The sequence below is a fragment of the Plutella xylostella genome, chromosome 14, assembly GCF_932276165.1.
Source record: "Plutella xylostella chromosome 14, ilPluXylo3.1, whole genome shotgun sequence".
Lineage (NCBI taxonomy): Eukaryota > Metazoa > Arthropoda > Insecta > Lepidoptera > Plutellidae > Plutella > Plutella xylostella.
This window is the reverse complement of record NC_063994.1, coordinates 8,409,165-8,433,082: the sequence shown is the minus strand read 5'-3', so window position 1 is coordinate 8,433,082 and position 23,918 is coordinate 8,409,165. Positions and strand designations below refer to the sequence as shown.

Here is a 23,918-nt window from a genome sequence, read left to right as displayed (position 1 = left end):
TTAAGCAATTAAATACGGCACAGTATTTTTTTGCTGCTTTTTTTCTTTTTATGTCCATTTTTCTATTCATAATTTTTAATAAATACCTAAATACGACATTTATAAACTAGTACAAAATAGGAACAAATAGCGCGCGCGTGTATCGTCTTCCGCTTGCGGCAGCCGACTAGATTTGCCCCATCGATGGGGCAGGCGCCAGGCTGGCGCCTGCGCCGCCCATGCGCGGAGTGACACAGGCCTGGTCATGTGTAAATTTACATGTGCAAAAAAAAAATTTGTCATGTACTCTGGTCAACTGCAAAAATGTTAAACAAAAATCAAATCAATGATTTTTTCGGTAGTTGACCATCGTGTTCAACTATTGAGACATCATACAACACATGTTCTAGTAATTATCCAGTCTAAATAAACGGTATAATAATGATTTTTTGTTTGAAATATCGTAAAGTAACGCGTCATTGGTTATTAATTGTTGAAATTTCATAAAATAAGATTATTTCACTCATAAAATGTCACCATTAAAGTGGAATCATTCCTACCTTTCATTACACGCTACTTATTATAATATAGATAAAAGTTATAGGTTTGCACATGACAGTAATTTAAAGTCAAAAAAAGTCCTTAATTGGTTTGGGATTGGTACGTTCAACCTACATACACAATCCTTTTTTTTATCTGATAAAGTACACATGGCCACAGATCAAGTTACCCAAAACCAGCATAAATGGAACTCGCGCCTTGCGTATTATCATACTTAGGTAACCCGTCGGAGTCCCGCTTATACTGGATTTGAGTAACTTGATCTGTGCCGTGTGTACAACCGCACTCATATGACTAAACAAACAATTAGAGAGAAACTGGAGAAAAAAAGTTAATCGTACTCATTTTAATAAAAAGAGTTTTATTCATAAATTAAAAAATCTAATTTTACATCATTCATTTCTTTGTAAATTTGTATCCTGAGCGTTGACGTTTCTTTCGCCTGTAGACGATGTTTTTGCTGGGGTATAAATTACGTCATAAGACGTGATTTTAAACAAGCCGCTTTCAGTCGAAATAAGAGTTTCATTGTCATTCACTGCAGCAGAACTAATAGCATTGTCGTTAAGACTCGAAGTATCCTGGATTATACTATTGGTTTGGTAATCTTGATTTATCGGTGACAAACTGTCAAGCTCAGTAAAAGCACTAGAACTTGTTGTAGGTATGGGACTGTAGTATGCAGGTTGTGTTTGACTTTCCATTTCCATAACTATATTTAACACTTTTGTTCTGAACATTAGTTTTTGATATCTAGTGAATCTTTTTAATGAAGGCTGCAGAGACTGAAAGAAAGCCAAATCCTCACTTTCTAGCTCCAGTTGATTAGACTTTAAGCATTCTAATAACTGTGCCTCAAATTCAGATGGTGCTTGCTTTTTAGATTTTACTTGTTTTTGTTTTGATGTTGGGTGAGAACTTTCTTGACGTGAAGTATCTGGTTGCGTGGACTCATTACGTGTTTCTAAATTACGTTGTGATGTTAGTTGAGAACTTTCTTGACGTGAAGTACCTGGTTGCGTGGACTCATTAGGTGTTTCTAAATTACTTTGTTCAGACATTTCTTCACAGAGTGACTCTTCTCCAGCAGTTTCCGTTGTATTGTCTAAGAAAGTCAAAATGTCATAGTAAGAATATTTCTTCTTCTTCTTACTCCCAGAGCCGGGTGGCTGATTTTTTTCAGATATCTTGTCTTTCTGGTAAGTGTCCCTTGCTGTTCGCCAGCGTTATTGTATTTTCTTGTCTGAAATGACAAAATATAATAAGTAAGTGGCAAAAGTACACACAGTTTCAGATCAAGTTACCCAAAACCAGTACCAATAAACGGAACTTGCTAGGGCCTCGCCGGGCGGCGATTCGTCTACGATAATTAACTGCATTCGATTAAAGGCCCTCCTTAATTCACACATGTTGTCAACTTTACACTGTCTCATGAAGCATTAGATAAATCAAGCAATATATATATACCTATACAGAGTGGAAAAATAAGGCCGCAGTTGAAGGAAAAGTACCCATAATATTGATGATGGCAAATTTTACTGAATGGAAATAATTCATTTTTTACAAAAATAATTAGAACTTCATTTAAGGATTTTTGGAAAAACACCGGATTGAATCGGGAAATTTGTTATAGTAAAATTTGCCATCGTCAAAATTACCCGTCTCTGTCTTTCCTTATATTCATTTTCCAATATTAAATTTTTAGTTTTTTGGAATGATTGTGCAGCTGATGGTGGTGGTGGAGCGGGTCGTGGAGTTTGAGCAGGTAATGGAGTTTAAGGAGGTCGTGGAGTTTGAGGAGGTGGTGGAGTTTGAAGAGGTGGTGGAGATAGTGGAGTAGGTGCCGGTGGTGACTGAGGATGGTGGACAAGTGCCAATTCCACAACTGTATTGGGTGTGGAAACAGTTGGGTATGGATGAAGGAAGGGGGATTCATTTGTGGCTTCTGAGACAGGCTGGGAATCTATTAATATGCGATCATATGTATTTTCTGAAACAAAAGATGTGCATCTGTTATTTTATTATTTTTATTTATTTATCCATCACAGCTTTACAACTTAAACTATTAAAAAAAATTACCTTGAGTAGTGTCGGAATCCATAGCATTTTCGATCCCTACTATTAAAGCTGGTGCCACCTGTGACACATCTGAGTGCATCAATGGCAGCATCCGAAATCGAGGGCCCTCCTCCAGTGCCAAGGCGACACTGCCGCTCTCTAGTGAGGGCCACCCGCTGGCCCTGCTGCCTTTCTCTAGTCAGGGCATCCCTCTGGCGCTGCTTCATATTCATTCATAGACGCCTGAGTTGCTTGTTTGTCACCTGAAAGGGCATTGTGAGAAATGGGTTAAGTTTTAATATAGGTATTATAGGTTTAGGTATTATATTTGGGAAGCGGCAAGTTGTTGTTATGCATTTAAAACAAAAAAGGTTTGACTTACCTGAGTGGTCGCATGAGGACTAGCATTGTAATCTCTAGTCAACTCTTCCCAGGCATTCTTTTTTGCTCTCAGCGTAGCCCCGTCCGTATTTTTATTTTCAATAATGCCGGTAAAGTTTTTTAATAATTCCACAAAGTGTTTTTTCTCCATTGGAGTAAAAATATGCTTTTTAGCCGCCATTAGGTACTACTGATTCGAATGCAAATAGAAATTTATAGAAAACACAAACAACACAATAAACAACAACAAACTTTTGTGTACGACGCGTCAAGCAAGTAACGCGCTGCGTTTTGTTTCATCGTTTGTCGAAATTCAAAAACGATAAAATGGTTTTATGACTGTTTTAGCGCACTAGATAAACTAGCATTAAAGTAGTTTTATGTAATAACACATTTGTAAGTATTTGAAGTATTAAAATGATGCATTAAATTAATTTGCGCATTCGGTATTTTATCCAATAAATGGAGAATATTTCATCGGCCACTGGATGCCCACCCAGACACGGCTATCGAAATTGTAAAAGCGTGTACAGTATTACACAATTTTGTAAGAGAAAAGGACGGTCTGAACTTTGAAGATATTCATTATGCGGCAGAAAATCCGATGCAAGAACAAGTACAACTGCAAAACTGTAATCCACGTGGTGGTCCTATTGCAAATGATATACGGTCTGAATTTGCAAACTACTTCGTTTCAACAATAGGCTCGGTGCCTTGGCAACCAGAAGCGCATGGTTAATATTTATGTTTTGAATTTTACGTATATTATTAAATAAATAACTTCAAACACTTACCACATGATTGTCTTTCTTTTTCGTCCAAATTGTCAAAATTAGGTATGAGTAGGCAGCAAACTTCCCGCCAAGCAGCTATTTTCAGTTGCTTATCTTTATAATCATTTAGAGTTTTGTCCCAAAGGACACCTCTTTCCTGAACTAGTGTGTTCGGGGTTGATATTTCTTTCCATTACTACGAATCACCAAACGTGCGTACAATAAAAACACAACAACTCTGCTTGCGCGCCGCGATGTGTGTGTGCGCGATCGCAGGTACGACGTACGCACGAACGGAATGAGGGGTAGCGGGGAGAGGGTTATCGGCTCCGACATCAGACAAATGTGAACAGCGCCGTTCTTAATCATAGGCGAGCGAGATCCGACACGATTTTTTTCCGGGCGTAGAGGGCTGGCAAAACACCCGACATTTCTTGTCGGAGCCGACACAAAATCGGTTTCCGATAAGTGTGAATAGCGTCATATACAATGCTCTGCCACTAGAACTTCCGTTTAATATACGGATCCGACACCCGACAGGTGGGAACGAGCTCTTAGGATAACCGTTGGCGTTCGTTGGCCCGGTCTGTACGCAGCTTTATTAATACGGGCCTATAACTGACTTAGATTTGAATCAGCATTTTGTATGACAGAAAAAAACATCTGACGAGTTTCTGTTTTTTCCATTTTGGTCTTTACAGAGTTGCCACTCCATGACACCAAAGTTAAGAGCTCCCTAGGAAGTAAATAATCTATTATTTTGTAGCAAACGTTGGTTCCTTTTGCTTCTTAGCTAAGAAAGCGTAAGCTAGACATAAATTTTAAAATATTTGCTTCGAAATCCTGCATCCTTTAAATTGTCGTCCAACTGAAAACTGAAACACATTTTACACTGCTTTTATAGGAGGAAAACGTTCTTCTACATACAGAGCCCTCCCAGCTCCCAGTTGGTTCTTGTCGTTGTAGTAACGCTACAATCTGCCATTTTATTCAGCAATTTGATAAACTATAATGTCTAGCAAGTTCTTGCAAGTTTTTTTTTAGTATTTTGCACATCTTGAAGTATTTCCATTATCTTTGCTTGATTTTTAAAAATATTGCCACTGATTTCAATTTCCATGCAAGAGAAATCTATTTTCTTCAGTCTTACTGTAGCATTCTTTTTCATTTGCACGAACTCAAATTTCATGGCTTTGTTGTCTATGAAGTGCCATAATCTTTGTGGCAAATTAAGATTTATGCCACTGGCCTCCAAAAAATCAATTCCCAGGACAGAGTTCTTTTATCATTAGCGCCTGGTATGATGGAAAATGTGATAGGCAAAATTCGACCGCCCATAGAAATTTTAACTGAGGTCGACAGTAGGTTGATAATGTTGACCGATCCATCAGCCAGCTTTATTTCCGTTCTTGCTCGTTAAACAACACACCAGATTTAATTAATAATTTATAGAGCGTTGTTCCTGCAATGCTGGTTCTGGCCGCTGTATCTATGTATGCATGACAATTCTGACCTTCAAAGTAAATTTCAATTGTAGGGATCTTTACATTTCCTTCCACTTTATGGTTGATCGCATAAAATTGAATAGGCTTAGCGGGCTTTCTTTATTTTTGCAGAGGGCGCAGTTACCCCGAAATACGCCGGGCGCACCACAACCGTAGCATGTGATTTGTGGTTTGCCTTTTGGTTGGGCTGTCACGCTGCTACTTATTCCTTCTTTCTCAATGTCAGCTGCCAGATCTGACAATCTCTTGCGACATACTTCTTCAAGGTGATTCTTCCTGCCACAATACAAACACCGCTTTCTGGGTCCTTTCTTAAAAGTGGTTGAGCTCACTACTGATGAAGTTTCTGCAGGTTTTTCAACATTCAGTTTTTGTATGGGTCTGGCTTTTTCCAGAAGTTCAGCAAATCGTTTAATGTCAGTTCGTGCTATTTTCTTTTTTATGCCTAAGTGAAGTTAACCGTAAATGAGGTCTATTTATTCCTCTTCCTTATGACGCTTCGCAGGTAATTATTGTCCCGGTAAGGCCCTTTTTGTACACAGAAATTCGCCAATGGGCTCATTCGGTTTTTGATTAGACGAAAATAGTTCTATATAAATTTCATGGCATTCCCTTTTTGGGGCAAATGCCGAGCGTATAGCTTTGAGTGCTGCAGGCCATTTTGCAATTTCCGACTGAACACCTTGCCACCATGTGTTTGCGGCATCTTTCAAGAGTAACGGGAGACATTCCAGTGCTTCTTCGGAGATTTGCTAAATTTTCTTGTAGATACAGATTGTATTGATGAACTCTTCTACTTTATTGTGGTCTCGTTCTCCATAGAATCTTGATGGACATCTTGTAAATTTTATATTAGTATCAGTGATAGAGAGATTTCATTTTGTTGTATGATGCTGTCCTCTAAGTTTCCAACAAAGTTACTGTTACGGTCATAGTCTTGGAGTCTGTAAAAAGAAAAAATAGCTGTTACCTGGGCAAACAAGCATACACTTCGTAAAAAAAAGTTTGTAAACAGTAAACAAACTAACCTCTGAATTAGCTGCTCTTTGAGACCGCTTATTTTTGCGCCTCTTTTCCTTAATTCAGCTTTCAAAGCGTGCACATTCATTGACAAATATTCCATTTTTGCGATAATTCATAGAGAAAAAAATAATAATTTCTCGAAAGTAGATCCCTTTTCAATAGGGAAATGAACGAAAATATAATTTGTTACGAAGCCCGCCAAATTATACCAGTGAAAAGTAAATGCCACTTGACCTCAGTCGACATCAGCGCCCCTAGGGGCAAATTCACACGCGTTACTCCCCATTGTCGCGAACTTGCTTCACTCATGATTCTCACGAACCAACCGGAAACGTTCACCGAGGCCGCTCTTGTCCGCAATTGGTGGGTTCTTCGCTCAGCGCTGTCTCGCTCCTACCCGTTGCAGCACGATATTTTTGTCAAAGGCGGATGCTTCGTGGAGTGGTGTCAGTCAATGACTTAGGTCAATGACGTATGGTCCCGCTCCTGTACTTGACCGTGAACTCAGTCAGCTCACCTTGTCCTCTGCTATTGCTCCGCTATTTGAATGACGACATTTATGAAGAATGATATGCAATTTTGCGCAACTACAATATTTGTTGTAGTATGTAGAATTTACCAGCCTCAATAGCAGGCTGATTTTATGTTTGTTTAGTCCTGATGCTCGTATTAAAATACTGCTCAATAGCAACAGCCCGAACTCAGTAAGTAAAGTATGTTGTGATTAGCACTATTACTCGTACGAGTACCACGCAATGCGTGGCCTTCGACAAGCCTTCGACCAAAGTGCGTGGCTGATAACTGTCAATGGCACAGTACGGCAACAATGTCCCTTTTATAATTGCTGTCAATAGCACAGCCTGAGTCCTATGACAACAATAAAACAGCAACACAGGTCATAGATCACTAATAATAAAGGCACACATTGACAGTACTAATGCGACTGAATTAGGAACTAATCTATGTTCATGTGCATGTATTGTACAGTCAGCTGCATAAGTAGCTGTACACTTAAGTACCTTGTCAATCTGAAACCGCCTATCCATTCATTGAAACATTGACGGTTTGTCACTTTGACAAGGTACAGAAATGTATACTTGTATAGCTACTTATGCAGCTGACCGTACACACCCTATTTTCTAAAAACCACGCGATTCCGTGCCTGCTTTTAGTTTAACTATATAGAAAAGTGTAAACAGGCGAAAACGCTCTCAGTCATATTTGTTTAAAAATTGTATATGGTGTGGACTGATGTGACGCTTCTGACGTCACATCAGGTCTACACTTAAAGCTCTTGACACAGCACGAAGCAGCTGACGTCACAACATGGCCGATAGCGTTTTCAGGGTTCAAAATAATAATAAAAAATAATAATTTTTAAATTGAAATTATGCAACCATCCTGGAGTTTAATTAGTTTGGTTTCGAAATTCGCCACCTTTTCCACACCATCTATTTTAAAATGTAATTCTTTTGTCAGAAGATTATTTCTTATCCCTTTAAGTAAATGTGGGACATCATATAATGGTATTATTTCATTGCCATCTAATGTGGCATTTCTCATTTCTTCTCCTTTTTTTACATATTCCATTTTGTTTGCTCAATTAAAGAGTTTATAGCGCTGACATTTGAAGTACTTACCCTGATCACAAACAGTTGCTAAAACGTTAAATCATCAGGCTTCATTTTCCGGGCGCGCTTTTCTAACTGTACAAATATATTTTCATTAAGACCTGATTTTATGCCAGCTCTTGACACCAACCTGCTCAATGTAATCGGCGCGGCGATGGCAACACAAATATTTTCTCGAAATTGCAGCATAATGAAAATTGCAGCCACCCTGGCCGCAGTGAAGCTTTTCAAAGCACGTTGGAAATTATTATTTGAGGATAAAGTTAATGCTTTCTTTAACCTCAATTTGTAGGAATCCTTGCTGGCTTGCAATTTGCAACCACCACCAATTACTTTTTTCTTAAGGTGGGTAGTTTTCAAATCTGAAAACAGAAATGATATAAGTACAATTAGTCTTGTATAAAAACTACTGTCCATGGCTCATTATTCACTATAAAAAATATCAATTCAGACATTATATTGAAGTAATTCAAGTGCTTGTATACATAAATACTATTCTATTCTCTGAGGGGGTGTTAGTGCCTGTAAAGTGAAAAACTACACTCACCAGATGCTGATACTTCAGCATCACATGATGTTGAAGTTTTTATGCCAATGTATTCATTGGAAGTTGAACATCCAGCAGCAGCATTCTCAAAGCCTGTCTCATTGGTTACATCTTTCAAGGGACATCTCTTGATTACTAAACCTGTAATTTTTTTTTACATTGGACTTGATATTAGGTTTATTAGCTGTTTTATACACTATAAGAAATATAATATTTAAAAAAAAATTGGTGATAGCCAAGTATTTCACTGATAATAATTAAGATAAATATTTTTAAAATAGGTCTAAGTATATCTAGCAGTGGAATACCTGTAAGAAAAAGCAATTTTATTTATTTTACCTTTTAATTGAAGTGTAGGAGTAGCATTATTAGTGAATTTTGTGTTCCTGGTCCAGCAAGATTTCTCAAAGTGTTGGTGACAGACTCTACGATATTTGTAGACATATATGTAATTTAAAGTGAAAATATCGCTTCCAATGGCTAACTTCCAAGTATGGAACCTGTTATGGCTCCACTACACGTCCGCGGATGCTCTCTGTAAGCGACTACACGTCTGTTGATCGGTCAGTCTGAGTTGAATATCGGCAGACGCTACTCGTATACATGGACAACGAAACGGCAGCTGTTGCAGCTATTTATGTGTTTAGTACTTTTGACTACTACTTAAGTTTGCATCGCAGTCGAGTTATCAAGAAGAAGTGGAGAAGAAGACGATTCTGGTCTCACTGTCTGATGGCCCCACTACACATCCGCGGATGCGTCCGGAGATGACCTCCGCGGACGTGTAGAGGGGACGATTTGGGCATCTGTCGAGGTATTTCACGTCCGCAGACGCATCTGCCACCGATCCGTTTGCTGTCGGTTTTTGTGGCACATATCAAAGGGTTCAAGGGCGAGCGTCCGGCATCGCGACCACACGTCCGCGTACGCCTCAGTCAGTGAGACCAGCATCGTCTTCTTATCCCTTTCTTCTTGATAACTCGACTGCGATTCATACTTTAGTAGTAGTTAAAAGTACTAAAACACATAAATAGCTGCGACGGCTGTGGTTTTTATGTCCATGTTTGCACGTAGCGTCTGCCGATATTGAATTCAGACTGACCGATCAACAGACGTGTGGTCGCTTGCAGAGATTCGTCTGCTGATGCATCCGCGTACGTCTGCGGATGCATCCACGGACGTGTAGTGGCTCCATGAGGCGTCCGCGGATGTGTGGTCACGATGCCGGACGCTCGCGCTTGAACCTTTTGATCTGTGCCAGAAAAACCGACAACAAGCGGATCGGTGGCAGATGCGTCTGTAGACGTCAAATACCTACAACAGATGCCCAAATCACCCCCTCTACACGTCCGCGGATATCATCTCCGGATCCATCTGCAGACGCATCCGCGGACGTGTAGTGGCGCCATCAGGTTCATTTTCTGGGTTCGGGAACTTATGTAATGGCTCTGCTACACGTCTGCGGATGCATCTGCAGACGTACGCGAATGCATTTGCAGACAAATCTCTACAAGCGACCACACGTCTGTTGATCGGTCAGCCTGAGTTCAATATCGGCAGACAGTACTCTCAAACATGGACATCGAAACCGCTGCCGTAACAGCTATTTATGTGTTTAGTACTACTTGAGTTTGCATCGCAGTCGAGTTATCAACAATTAACCTAATTACATAAAAATCTAACTGTGATAATATTGAACCAACTACAATCTATTAATTAAAATATTTTACATGGCTCTGCCCTGGATTTTAATCATTTTGATTATCTATATTATTTATTTGCACAAAATCATCATAATCATTGTCTGGTGAAAGCTCCTCAGGCATGCGGGCACATAAAGCAATATTGTGCAGTACAGCACTTGCAGTTGTGATTCTGCTTGCGACATAAGGGTGATAATGCAGGGTCCTGTCACGGGGTAAACATCTCCACCGTGATTTTAGGACCCCAAAGCATCTTTCTATGCAATTTCTCGCTTGGATGTGCCACCTTGTGTATTCTGCTTCTCGCGAACCTTCTGCAGTATTGAGTATAGGCGTCATGAGCCAGGCTCTCTGGGCATATCCGGAGTCACCTAAAATAAAGCCATTTTTAAATTTTCCAATACCTGTTTCGCGGTTGTGGCTTCTTCTATGTGGACTGTGGACAGATAAAGACGGATCCACCAGTAGAATAATCTTAGTTCTCGCTTTAGAGTCTTTCACACTGTCAGTTTCAATGCATTCTAACAATTCTTCATGTTCCAAATATTATTATGTCCTCACACTAAAATTCCATGTAGCATAATTATCCCGGCCTTTTAGCCTTTCGATGCCAGTGTGGGCATTTGAACTCATCATGAAACTGTAAATTGGACACCACGCGAATTTAGAACTTTTTTTGCAAAATATAATTTACAAATTTTCTTTTTCCGAAAAATACACTAGGTACGGCTGGGCCCATAAGCGTTGAAATGACAATGGGCGTTTTGGGACCTATGTCCAATAAAGATGAGTCATACATCGTTGGATAGCTCTTTTCAAGTGAGAAAAAAATATAATGACGACAAATCCGTATAAGTTGTCCATTTTGAAATATATTCGTCGGAAGGAAGTATTTTTCTATGGCATTGCACTCTCTCTCCTGATGACAGTTAGGGCGTAATACACGTAAACACGTATTATTAAAATGGGAGAAATTACTTTCAACTGCAGCCTTACTCTGGGAGTAATGAGTGGCTGAACCGATTTCACCAAGATCGCTAATTTCGTACTCCCACCGCATTGATGATGGTTTTGCGGTAACGTCACGCAAGCGACTGAATATAGCCGTTTCTAGTTGGTTTCTAGCGATTTATTCCATAGACTAGAATATTATAACTGGAGATAGACGGGTATGTTCGCGCCTTTTTTTAGCTAAGGTCACAGTTACGCCATCTAGTAAAAAATATTGAAAACCTTAGGTAGGCTTAATTCAAGCCCGTAGTTTGATGTGATTTTCATGGGTACACTACAGAATTTCGAATTACTTTTTTACGAATATGAAAATAACGATTTTCATAATTACGAATTTCGTAGTTCCGAATAATTCACAATCCCGAATTTTAAGTTTCCGAATAGCGAAAATCACGAATAGTATAATAAACGAAATTTTAAACCACAGATTAATTAAAATGACGAAAGTCATATTTCCGAATATTATAATTTCGATGTTTCAAAAGTACGATTATTTGTTATATCGAATTGTAAAAATTACGAATTCCGAATTTTTTATATTCCGAAAATACAAATTCCCGAATGTTTTTAGTGAACAAGAAATAGTCATATATTAGGAATAGTACGAGTATGTTTATTAACAGCATAATCCGTATACAAACAATATTTTTTAAGCTGTATTATATGAAACGCTCCGCTCCGCTTCGCTGCGCTCCGCTTTGTTTTTCGATATCTATGTGCACCTAACACGCTCCTCCTCGCTTTGCTCGTCGTCGCACCTATCTTTAGGTTTGGGTCCTAAGCTTTTTAAGGTTAACCACCGTAAAAATCCGAGCAATTGTATTACAATTATTTAAAATGGTACAATCTTATTTACTTTTCCCCAAATCAAAGCATAAACCAAACCATACCGCGATGTAGAATGGTGACGACAGCGCCATGTAGCAAAATCCATGGGAAACTAAATCTTTTACACAATATATTTTTAAGCTATATTATGTGAAACGCTCCGCTCCGCTTCGCTGCGCTCCGCTTTGTTTTTCGATATCTATGTGCACCTAACACGCTCCTCCTCGCTTTGCTCGTCGTCGCACCTATCTCTTGGTTTTGGTTCTGAAGTTTTAAATACGTTTATGTATTTTTGTCAAATGTAATCAATTTAGTAAAATAATAATGAAATTATCTTAATTTAAATTAATAATGTAATAAAAATAGAGTAAGTACTGATATTAATTGGTTAAATTAATAAATAATGTATATTTAGTTTTAGAAATGTAATCAATTTAGTAAAGTTAATAATTATAATATATAATAATATGAATAATATATAATAATATGTGGGGACATCTCACACACGGCCATCCGACCCCAAGCTAGGCAGAACCTGTGTTATGGGTGTCGGACAGCTGATATATCTACACAAATACATAGATAGATAAATACTAAATATAAATATCAACACCCAAGACCCGAGTACAAATATCTGTCTTTAAACAAATATCTGCCCCAGCAGGGAATCGAACCCGGGACCTTCGGCATAGCAGTCAGGGCCACTAACCACTACGCCATTCGACCGTCAAAATAATAATTAATAATGCATCATAATGAATTTAAGCTAATTGATAAAATTTTTATATAGAATGTTAAATTGTAAAATGTAAAACTATATAAAATTAATACTTAAGTCACTTTAGTTTGGAAATAAATGGCATATTATATGATTAATTTTTGTCAAAATCACGAATTATCATATTTCCGATCGGGATTTTAATTTTTCGTGATTTTAATAAATCGGTATTTTATTTTTCGTATATTAAAGTATTCGTATTTTTTCACGTTCGTATATTTAATAATCGTAATAACAATATTCGTGATTATAATATTCGAAATTATAATTATCGTAATTTTTATAATTCGATATTTTAAAAAATCGGTATTGCAATATTTCGTAAATTACATATTCGGAATTATCAAATTCGGAAAAAAGTTTTTCGGAATATTTGGGTGTTCCCGATTTTCATAAATTACCTGCAATACAGACAATAATACAGTATCGTTTTATTTACCACTGTTATAAAAATAAAACAACAACATGGCAGTGCTATATTATAGGAACTTTACAACATACCTTAAATGGTGTATTTAACTTTTGCTTTGTAAGAGATTCTTCTCTTTCATATCCTAATCCTAACTAATATTATAAATGCGAAAGTAACTGTGTCTGTCTGTCTGTCTGTCTGTCTGTCTGTTACTCTTTCACGCCAAAACTACTGAACGGATTTGAATGAAATTTGGTATACAGATGGTCTAAACCCTGAGAAAGAACATAGGCTACTTTTTATCCCGGAATTCCCACGGGAAAACTTTTTAAGGCGAAGCGAAGCTCGCGGGAACAGCTAGTAATACTTATAAATGACTGTCTGTTTCTATAATAGTGTCTACCTAGAGAGTAATAAATAAAACTTATTATATTAAAAAAACTGCTTCTTGCTCAAGAAATTCTCCTCCAATCCTAGTAGCCCATACTTCAAATTTTTTTGAGTCCTTACTTGGATTTGAAAAACGATGTAGAAAGACACCTGTAAAAGAATAATTAAATAAATTAATCGATGTGGTAAAAGTACAGAAACTGATTTTCAAAAATATCAAAACATTAAGTACCTACTTATTTGCCTCCTAGAAAAATAAGGTGCCTAAGGTACCTACCAAGTAGAAGTTCCCTAACCCCCCACATAATCAGCATAGTCAAATTAAGGTAACCGGTATCTATACCCAACCTGTACAACTTTTGTTCTACATAGAACATTTGTAAATTCGCATAGTTTTTTTTTCTCCATACAATCTCTGTTGGTCACATGACTTTTTACTAGGTATAATGAAGTATAATATTTTCTCAAATTTCCAAAAGTCTTAGAATTAAGTTGTTCAGAATGACCTGAGTCATCAGTCATCCCCATTCGGCTTAATATTACCTACTATATACCATTTTTGCAAAAGCCTGTATGTTTACTCAATTGCAGAGGCTGCACTTCATTATCAATAAATCATCTGCTGCTGGTAATAGGCCTCTTAATTATAGTAGGCATAATACGCATAGAACACATGAAAAAGTGGTAGGGTCCTTAAGCAAAATTTTTCATGACGGCTACAAGGGTAGATTATCTACTTACCATCACCATTGGTGACTGGGCATCTCGGAACACAACACCTCAGAAAGGACATTGGGCTTGAATAGTCGCCCTTAGTCCAAATAAATTCACAGGAGTCTTATCTCAGTTATAAACACATTGGAGTCCGATCTCAGTTCAAAACAATTATATATGCACGTTGTAGTCCTATCTCAGTTTAAAACTAGCACTTAAACACACACTTTATTAATAAATAAGTAATAATTATTATTGAAACGAAAATTTGATTTTTTTTCAATAACTACTTCATCACAGACTCATGACATGTTTTAATGTTTATGACATTGACGTGTCAAAGGAGTCCATAGCTCCGGCTCCTTATTCTGAGGTTTACTATTTTACACGATTAAGAGCCACCTAACAACAGATGTGAGTACTTGCTTACTCTGATATAATCAGACAACTTGGCTTGTTTTAAGTCGCCATAGCATGACACTATGATTAAATGGACGTACACAAAGCAAGATGCCTTTAATATTAAATACCCAACAGTGGCGAAAAAAAACCGTTCATGTCCAATGTCACATAAAACTACATGAGATCTCCTTGATGCAAAGAGGTCCACTAGAGGTGTTCCCCATTTCTTGAACACTATTTGCAAGTATTCTGGTTTCATGTGCCACTCTGGTAGTGCCCGATTGCGTGATAGGTGGTCCGCATGGCTGTTGTATATTCTGGGTATATGAAACAGTTTTAAATGTATCTGATAACTGTCCAGCAGGTAAAATACCTTGTATGTCAGTTCCAAGAGAAGACCCGATCTTGTGCCGCCTTCGTTGCGCAGGTAAGCAATCCCTGTACGGTTGTCGCACTGTACCAATACTGTACTCAGGTAGTGAGACCGATCTTCTAAGACCTTTAAAATTGCCAACATCTCTTTTTGGTTGCAATGTAAATTCTTTTCTAGCGGGTGCCAGTGATCTGATATTAGCTCGTTGTCTAACTGTGCCCCCCAAGCTATGTCGGAAGCATCTGTGGTCAAGAAATGCGTCGCAGGAGCTTCGTTAATCTCCGAAGCGTGACGACAATTCTGCAGCCACCACATCAGGTTGTCTTTGACACTCTCCGGTACTAAGGTCATTTTTGTTGGACACCTTGTCAGTAGCTGGTTTGAAAAATTCAACAGCGCTCTGAAATTTAGTCTGCCCCTGGGCACAATAAAACTTGCAAAGTTGAGCAACCCTACAAGACTCTGAACTGCCTTCAAATTCGTTTTGGGGTTGGACAACATTGACTTTATCTTGGAAATCGTAGTTAGAATCTTTTCCTCTGGCAACTGTTTCCGATTCAACCATGGATTCCAAAGTATACCCAGGTATACTCTTTTTGGGATGTACGATCGACTTCTCGTAATTTATCAACCAGCCCAGGTATTCAACACTATTCCAACATGAGAGTGAAGGATTTCGGCAGCCTGATGAGCTACTAAAAAGTCGTCTAAATACACCAGAATACGGATTCCCTTCTGTCGCAATGTTTGGGCTATCCAATTGGTCAACGTTGCAAAAGTTTTGGGTGCCTCACCCTGGGTAAATAAATCTGATAATTTATCATTCAGATTTTCAAAACTGAGATCATTAGAGTTTTTGGCCCATGATAGTAAGTCCCGCAGACCTGACTGCAATGCCTCACGCTGCTTAAGCATGCAAAGTGTTAAAGCGGCATATGATTTGTCTGCATAGGCCAGATGACGCAGGCTATCATAAGCCCTGACCTCCTCATTCACCTCTAAAGCTATGAAGCCCGGAGAGCGGTTATAAGCCTTTTGGACCTCAGCATAGCGGATTTACGACAGCCCTTATGTCCCAATTTTTGTATCTCCCTGTAGTGGCACAACCCGCTACTCTGTGATTCCGCTCCGCGGTACTAATATTGGTGAATCACACGAAGTCGTCGCAGGAAGAAACACGAACTTCCGGCGGGCGCTCGAACTTCCGGCGGGCGCTCGGGAACTGGCTCCTTGAACGTAGTCATAGACACTCGCCCGCCTCTTGTTTTTCCCGCTTAGATTTTTCTTCTCAATTGTAAAATGGTTAATTTTATAAATACTTGTAATTTGTTTCGGTCCACAATATAACAAAGTAAATTAATTATCAGTCCTTCATTTCATACGCTCCGCATTTCAGACTGACAAACCCACATTGGTGACCCACGACCTGGACAAGAAATCAACCTTCAAGAAACAAGAAAATGGCCACGCAAAACGACGGCGAAATACTCGGATCTCCAAGCGGCAATGGCGGCGGACTCGGCAGTGGTCCAAGTGAAAATTCCATAACAAACGCAAACGCAAGTAACGTGCTCGCTGGTTCAAGTGAAGTTTGTCGTGTGAGTGTACGCATTCCTCCATTTCGGCCCGATGATCCTGAGGTATGGTTTGCACAAGTTGAGAGTCAGTTCATATTGTCTGGAATTACTCAAGATTCAACTAAATTCCACTTCGTGTCGTGTCAACTGGAACAGGAGTACGCCCGGATCGTCAAGGATGTGATTGCCAAGCCGCCACCCACAGGCAGGTACGATAAGCTTAAATTAGAATTAATAAGGCGCATATCAGCATCACGGGAGAAAAAGACGCTTCAGTTAATGCAACACGAAGAGCTCGGCGATAGAAAGCCGACTGAATTCTTGCGTCATCTCCGGCACCTAGCAGGCCCCAACATGCCGGATGATTTTATCAGAACCGTATGGTCTAGTCGCTTGCCCCCACACGTGCAGCCTATCGTAGCATCACAGCGTAGAGTAGACCTGGATGAGGTGGCGGAACTCGCAGACCAGATATGTGACGTGGTGCAACCCTCACACGTCGTCGCACTTCAGTCAGCGTTCCAGCCGCCAGCGTTGCTCCGTGGGAAGCGAGAATCGAAGAACTGTCTCGTCAAGTGGAAGCGCTAGTAAAGGTACAGTCCCAGAATCGTCCTTTCCAAAGAAACTTCAACAGGCGTAACCGATCCAGATCAAACTCACAACCCCGACACCGTCAGCGATCACGATCCAGAGAGTACCCTGAAGGACACTCATACTGCTGGTACCATTTCCAATTTGGGCCAAAGGCAAAGAAATGCTCAGACCCGTGCACTTATAACTCGGGAAACGAGACGGGCAGCCACTAGAGGCGGCAAGCATCTGCCCTATCACTACAGGCCGCCTGTTCATAACCGACCGGAAGTCCAAGATACGCTATCTTATAGACACGGGTTCAGACTTGTGCGTTTTCCCTCGGTCAGCTGTTCGGGTGCCTCATCGCAAGAAAGCCAAGTACGAGCTATTCGCCGCTAACGGTACAGTAATACCCACATATGGATACATTAATATCAACCTAGACCTTGGCCTACGGCGCGCCTTCCAGTGGCGCTTCACAATCGCGGACGTCTCGAAGCCAATAATAGGAGTCGACTTTTTAGGTTTCTACAACCTACTCGTCGACTGCCGCAAGCAATGTCTCATCGATGGACTCACATCACTTACAGTGGCAGTCCTACGTCAATCAGGTACAGAAAGTATCGCATCAGTCCGCACATTCATAGACAGCACACCGTACCACCATATCCTGAGAGAGTATCCTGAAGTTACCCGTCCAGCCGGTAAACCTGATTTTCCCAAGCACAATACAGTGCACCACATAAGAACAACACCCGGCCCACCAGTATCCAGCCGCCCAAGACGCTTAGACCCAGAGCGATTACGAATAGCCAAGAAGGAGTTTGACGACATGCTCGCTAGCGGTACAGCTCGAACCTCAGACAGCCCATGGTCTTCACCTCTCCACCTCGTCCGCAAGAAGGATGATGGTTGGCGTCCATGCGGAGATTACAGATCGCTAAACGCTCGCACCATACCAGACCGATATCCGGTACGTCACATTCATGACTTCGCGTATCAGCTGTCAGGCAAGACAATCTTCAGCACGGTAGACTTGGTCAAGGCGTACAACCAAATACCAGTCTTTGAAGACGACATACCCAAAACAGCGATCACCACACCGTTCGGGATGTTTGAGTTTCCATACATGACCTTCGGACTTCGAAACGCAGCTCAAACATTCCAACGATTCATCGATGAAGTCCTACGAGACCTAGACTTCTGCTACGGATATATCGACGATATTCTGGTCTCTTCAGCTACAGAAGAAGAGCACAAGCAGCATCTCCACCTACTCTTCCAGAAGTTGAAGGAGTATGGGATGTTGATCAACACATCAAAATGCGTCTTCGGCCAATCAGAAGTGAAATTCTTAGGATACACTGTATCTGCGGCCGGCATCAGACCACTTGTTAATTTTATAAATACTTGTAATTTGTTTCGGTCCACAATATAACAAAGTAAATTAATTATCAGTCCTTCATTTCATACGCTCCGCATTTCAGACTGACAAACCCACATCCCCAAGCAATAACACATCTGACTCAGAAGCCTTAGGGATAGCGGGGTCCTTGAGTTTGGTTTCTATATTAAAATTAAAGAGTTCTGGCTGAGCACTTTCATTAGCACTGTATAGCTCTCGACTGCAATCAGAGATTATTAACACAGAGTCATCTAATTCCAGATTACTCTTGCTCGTGGAAGGCTGATTCAACTGTTCCTTTAGTTTGTTGATCTCTTTAGAAGGCTTTTTTAACTTACGTCTGGACCGCTTATAATTTTTACCCCCCTTCTTCTTTTTGTGCTTGCGGCTACGCTTGGGCCGTGGCGACGACGAGGCGGACGAGGATGAGTTGGAGCTGCAGCTACTGGAGCTGCTGCTGGAGCTGGAGCTGGACCGCTCTCGCCGTGGCGCAGCTATTTTCTGCTGACTTGTATTCTTCATCCCTTCACAATTATTTTCACTCATTCTAGGTAGAGAAAACACAACCCATTAAAAAATATTCTATACACAAACGGTAAAACCGTTAAAATAAACAATACAGTTATATTTTCGTAAACTGAGTTGTGATGATAGCCTCAAAAATAATGATATAATCATTAACTGACATGTAAGTCACGTGGAAACATTAATTTCCATCAAACCACAAATATTTCCATTTTAGAACATGAATCTTCATTAGTATATTTTCGAACGAATTTCGATTATAACCTAAAAAACGACCACAGCGGCAATCTTAAATCACACATGTAATATCTAGTGGAAATATGAATACCCATTAAAATAAGAGTATTTCCATTTTAGAAAATTGAACACTACACCGTCATCACATCATACACATGGAAATACGAAATAAGTTTCAAAATTACGTAGTATGTTTTCGATAGAATTTTGATTATAACCTAAAACCAACCGCTGCAGCAAACTTTATTCAAACATGTAATATCTAGTGAAAATATGAATTTCCTTTAAAATAAGCGTATTTCCATTTCAGAACAATGAATTCTATACATGGAAATACCATTAGGTATTGATAAAACCTAAAAGTAAGAAGTCAGTTCACACGTGGAAGTACTTACGAAAAGGTTTCACGGTTTCCAATTTTAACAAATCTTTCGATTTCTATAATTCACTCACTTGTTTAGAAACAATGAACACTTACTTGAAAACTTGTTTTTCACAAACCTCGAGCTATTTTATCTTTATTAAAGAAAAAAAAAATCCACTGGGAGTTGTAAAAAACACGTGTTTCGGCGGGAACGAATGAAAACGCCAATGACGCCTTGTACTAATGTACTCCCTTGCGGGGTAGGCAGAGGTACAATGCTGCACCCACTTTTCGCCAGAGTGTTATGTTAGTCCCAATGTAATAGGGGGCGGGCCTATTGCCATTTTACGGGCACATCCAAGGCCCGAGAACAATAATCTGTGTTTAAACAAATATCTGCCCCAGCCGGGAATCGAACCCGGGACCATCGGCTCAATAGTCAGGGTCACTAACCACTACGCCATTCGATCGTCCGTAATGTGAAAGTAGTTACTGAGGATACGTGAGGATTGCAAACCAGTCTCCCTGATGCCGTAGCCCGTGGACGAATGATCGAGAGCCAGTGGTCACCGAGTGGGGCTGCCGCGATAGGTGGGGACATGAACAAAAGACCGCTTCGCTGGCTAGGGATGGGAACGCGTCGATAATTTGAAGAATTATCGACGCGAAGATTAAGTTATCGATGAAGTCGATACTTTAAAAGGGAATTTACAAATAAATTATGAAGTTAATTATTATGATGTAAGTTATTTATTTGGAAGAAATAAATAACGTTACATTACCCCCCTTTCTGCCCAAGGATTTTGACCTCCTAAAAGTCAAAATCCGCAGCTTAATATTTCTTCATAACTAATGAAACTACATACACATTCATACTTCTCTTGCAAAATCTTTCATACTTTCAACCATAATAAGCCTTATCAAACATTTAGAGGTTAATAAGACCACCTAACATTCAAAGAGGCAGCAAATATAATAATTTGCTAACTCAAGCAGAATCATAATTTAAAAAGAAAATATTCTAAACTGAGGGTAGAATTGTAAAAAAAAGTTAACGATTTTAATAGTTAAAAGTCCAGTCAATAAATTAAAAAAAGGATATTACTACGGTAGATGTCAATAGGTTTAAATTAGTAAAAAAAAATGATAATAACCGTGTTACGGCACACTAGTACGCTAGCTGATAAGCAGAGCAGCTAATACACGCACTGAGCACTAGATGGCGCCACTCTCGCCAATATCACGTCATGAACAGCCAATCAGAGCCAGCCTTCATCACGACATATTCACGGGGACCAATAAGAAGACGCCAACACGATGTCCGCCTGCCTACGTCATTAAAGAAGCCTGTAGAACCTCACACGCGCAACTAACACTCACACATTCGAATTCGCCTCTCACCTAACTGCCACTGTACATTTAAAATATTGTAAATAATTAATAAAATCAAAGTCTACACGCAAGAAAGTTGTCGCCTACATCATTTCCACAACCACCAACTGGAGAGCCTATGACCGCAGCCCTAAGCCCCAACATCTGGTCCTTCGAGCCGGATACCTGCTGGAACCAGCTCCTTGGACGGTGAAGACGCACTCGTGGAAGATCGGCTTCAACACTCAGCAGCAGGCAGCATCACGCATCATCTGGTGAGACTGGCCGACCGCAATATCCTGCCCTCACCCATCCTTACAATTTGTGTCAAAGTGTGCTTATCTCATTCCAGTGCCATAAAATTGCCTCATCATCTGCTTACCACCTGTCGCTTGTGCTTGTGCCTGTGCTACCTACACATCAGCTACGACCTGCTAAAAGCTGTAAGTACTCCACATTTTCACTCGCACCAAAATGACTAGCACTAGGGACACGTCACCAAAGATAGATGAGCTAATTAAAGTCCTTAACAAGAAAAGAGGATCTATTAAAGGTAGATTAACGAACTTTTCTAAATATGTAGATAAGTTTGCTGATAAAACGTTATCAGAAAATCAGCGCGCAGAATTAAAGTTACGCATGCAAGGCGCATTAAATTTGTATGCCGAGTTTAACGAAATTCAAAACAAAATTGAAGAAAATATTTCTGATAGCGAACTATCTACACTCGCGAGCAACCAAATCGACTCAAGCCTTCACGGCGCACATATACATTGATTTTCCTAAAACGATAAATGGTAAATATAAAAGTGATATGTCATTCGAAAGCTGAAGAATTAGGCTTTCAATTAAGATCAATACCATAAAAAAAAACTAAGCGCAGATTTAATGACGCATTTTAATTGCCCGTCAGTGTTAATTACCTCATTAGGAATCCACGCCTTGCGCTACCTGATCCCGCTATAAAACCTTTCCACATCCGGTGTACCTTATCAGTCGCTTGTTGCAAGTTGACCGGTACACATCTCGTTGCATTGTATTCCTTGTTTTCGCAAACCCATGGATACCACACCAGAAGAAGCTGCTCAAGTTGTTGCCTTGCTGCAACAAGGGTTAAGTCAGCGAGCAGTCGCTGCCCAGCTCCACTTGAGCCAGTCTGCTGTATCCCGAGTATACAGACGGTTCCAAGAGACTGGTGCCTTCAATCGAAGACCAAGAACGGGCCGCCACCGCTGCACTTCAGAGAGAGACGACCGCTTCATTGTCTCAACCTCGCTGCGCAATCGACACCTTACGGGCGTTGATGTGCAGCAAGAACTGAGACGTGTACGACAAGTGGCTGTCAGCGAGTGGACAGTGAGAAGACGCTTGAAGGAAGCCAACTTGACACCAAAAAGACCTGCATCAGGCCCCAAATTGACTGCAGGCCACCGACAAGCGCGTCTTCAGTTTGCTCGAGAGCATCTCGATTGGAGCATTGCGCAATGGCGGTCGGTCCTGTTTACTGATGAGTGCAGAGTGTGTCTGCATGGCAGTGACAGGAGAGGCCGGGTCTACCGGCGTCCGGGGGAACGATTTGCCCAATGTTGTTTCGCTGAAACAGTAGCATATGGCGGCGGTTCCTGCATGATGTGGGCTGGTATTTCTCTAGAGGGAAAAACCGCACTTGTTTTCGTGCCTGGAGGCGGCCGAGGAGGCGGGTTAACAGCTGATCGGTACATCACCGACATTCTACTCGGTCATGTTGTGCCCTATGCAGAATTTGTCGGTGAAGACTTCGTGCTAATGCACGACAATGCCCGCTGCCACACGGCACGAGTCAGTCGGCAGTTTCTGAGAGAGAAGGAATTGCGCACGATGGACTGGCCTGCGCTCAGTCCTGACCTGAATCCCATCGAACACTTATGGGACGAGCTCAAAAGAAGAGTTCGGGCCAGGAATCCAGTCCCTGCAAGCGTGGACGAGCTGAAGACAGCTTTATTAGAGGAGTGGGACGGCATTCCTCAGGAAACTGTCAAAAAGTTGATAAGGTCTATGAGAAACAGGCTGCAGGCTGTAATTAGGGCAAGAGGGGGCAATACAAAGTATTGATTTAAATAAATAAATTTTTATCTTAACATTTTTTGTTTAATTTGTATAATACGATACCCATACCCTTTTTTCCTAAATTCCCGTTTTTCCTACAATTGCGTTCAGACATCATTTATTTCAAAAATGATGAATGGATTTCAATAATAATGATATCAAATTAAAGCTGACATCTTAAGCTTTTAAATGACATATCATTTTTATTATTTCTATTCATAATTTTACTTGTATTAATGTATGTTTGCGCCGTCAAGGCTTGAGTCGATTTGGTTGCTCGCGAGTGTAGTCAGATTGAAAGCCGGGAAACCTTCGAAATGGATTATTATAGTGTCCTTGCTAAGGCTCAATGCATGACCAACGATGATAGGTCTGCAGGGAGCTCAAAATCATCTAATTTTGAATGCGCATCAGTTCAATTGCCTACAATAAGTCTACCTACCTTTGATGGTTCATATGAGCACTGGTTAGAGTTTCGTGACACGTTTACATCCCTAGTTCATAACAACAGCAAAGTAGATAATTTCGGTAAACTTCATTATCTGAAAAGATCATTAATAGGTGACGCAAAATCCGTGATCGATTCTATCGAAATTTCATCTGCCAACTACTCCATCGCATGGGAGTTGTTATTGAATAGGTACAACAATAGCAGGTTATTAGTTCACACACATGTAAAATCATTGTTTTCCCTGCAATCTTTATCAAAAGA

At 40.1% G+C, this 23,918-nt stretch overlaps 2 protein-coding genes across 2 annotated transcripts; both read right to left on the bottom strand.

Annotated features, from left to right (window-relative positions):
• Positions 1-247: 247 nt before the first annotated feature.
• On the bottom strand, positions 248-4,439 carry LOC119691805. Its single transcript, XM_048625569.1, is given in 4 exon segments — positions 248-1,477; positions 1,553-1,783; positions 3,774-3,938; positions 4,376-4,439. Coding segments are annotated over 4 exon segments (1,005 nt in total). The 3' UTR covers positions 248-932.
• LOC125489404 (activity-regulated cytoskeleton associated protein 2-like) lies at positions 3,931-6,099 on the bottom strand (the record flags this gene model as incomplete). The annotated part of the gene is given in 1 exon segment (XM_048625235.1): positions 3,931-6,099. A coding segment is annotated over 1 exon segment (804 nt), but the record flags the coding sequence as incomplete, so codon positions are not given.
• Between the last annotated feature and the right edge of the window lie 17,819 nt (positions 6,100-23,918).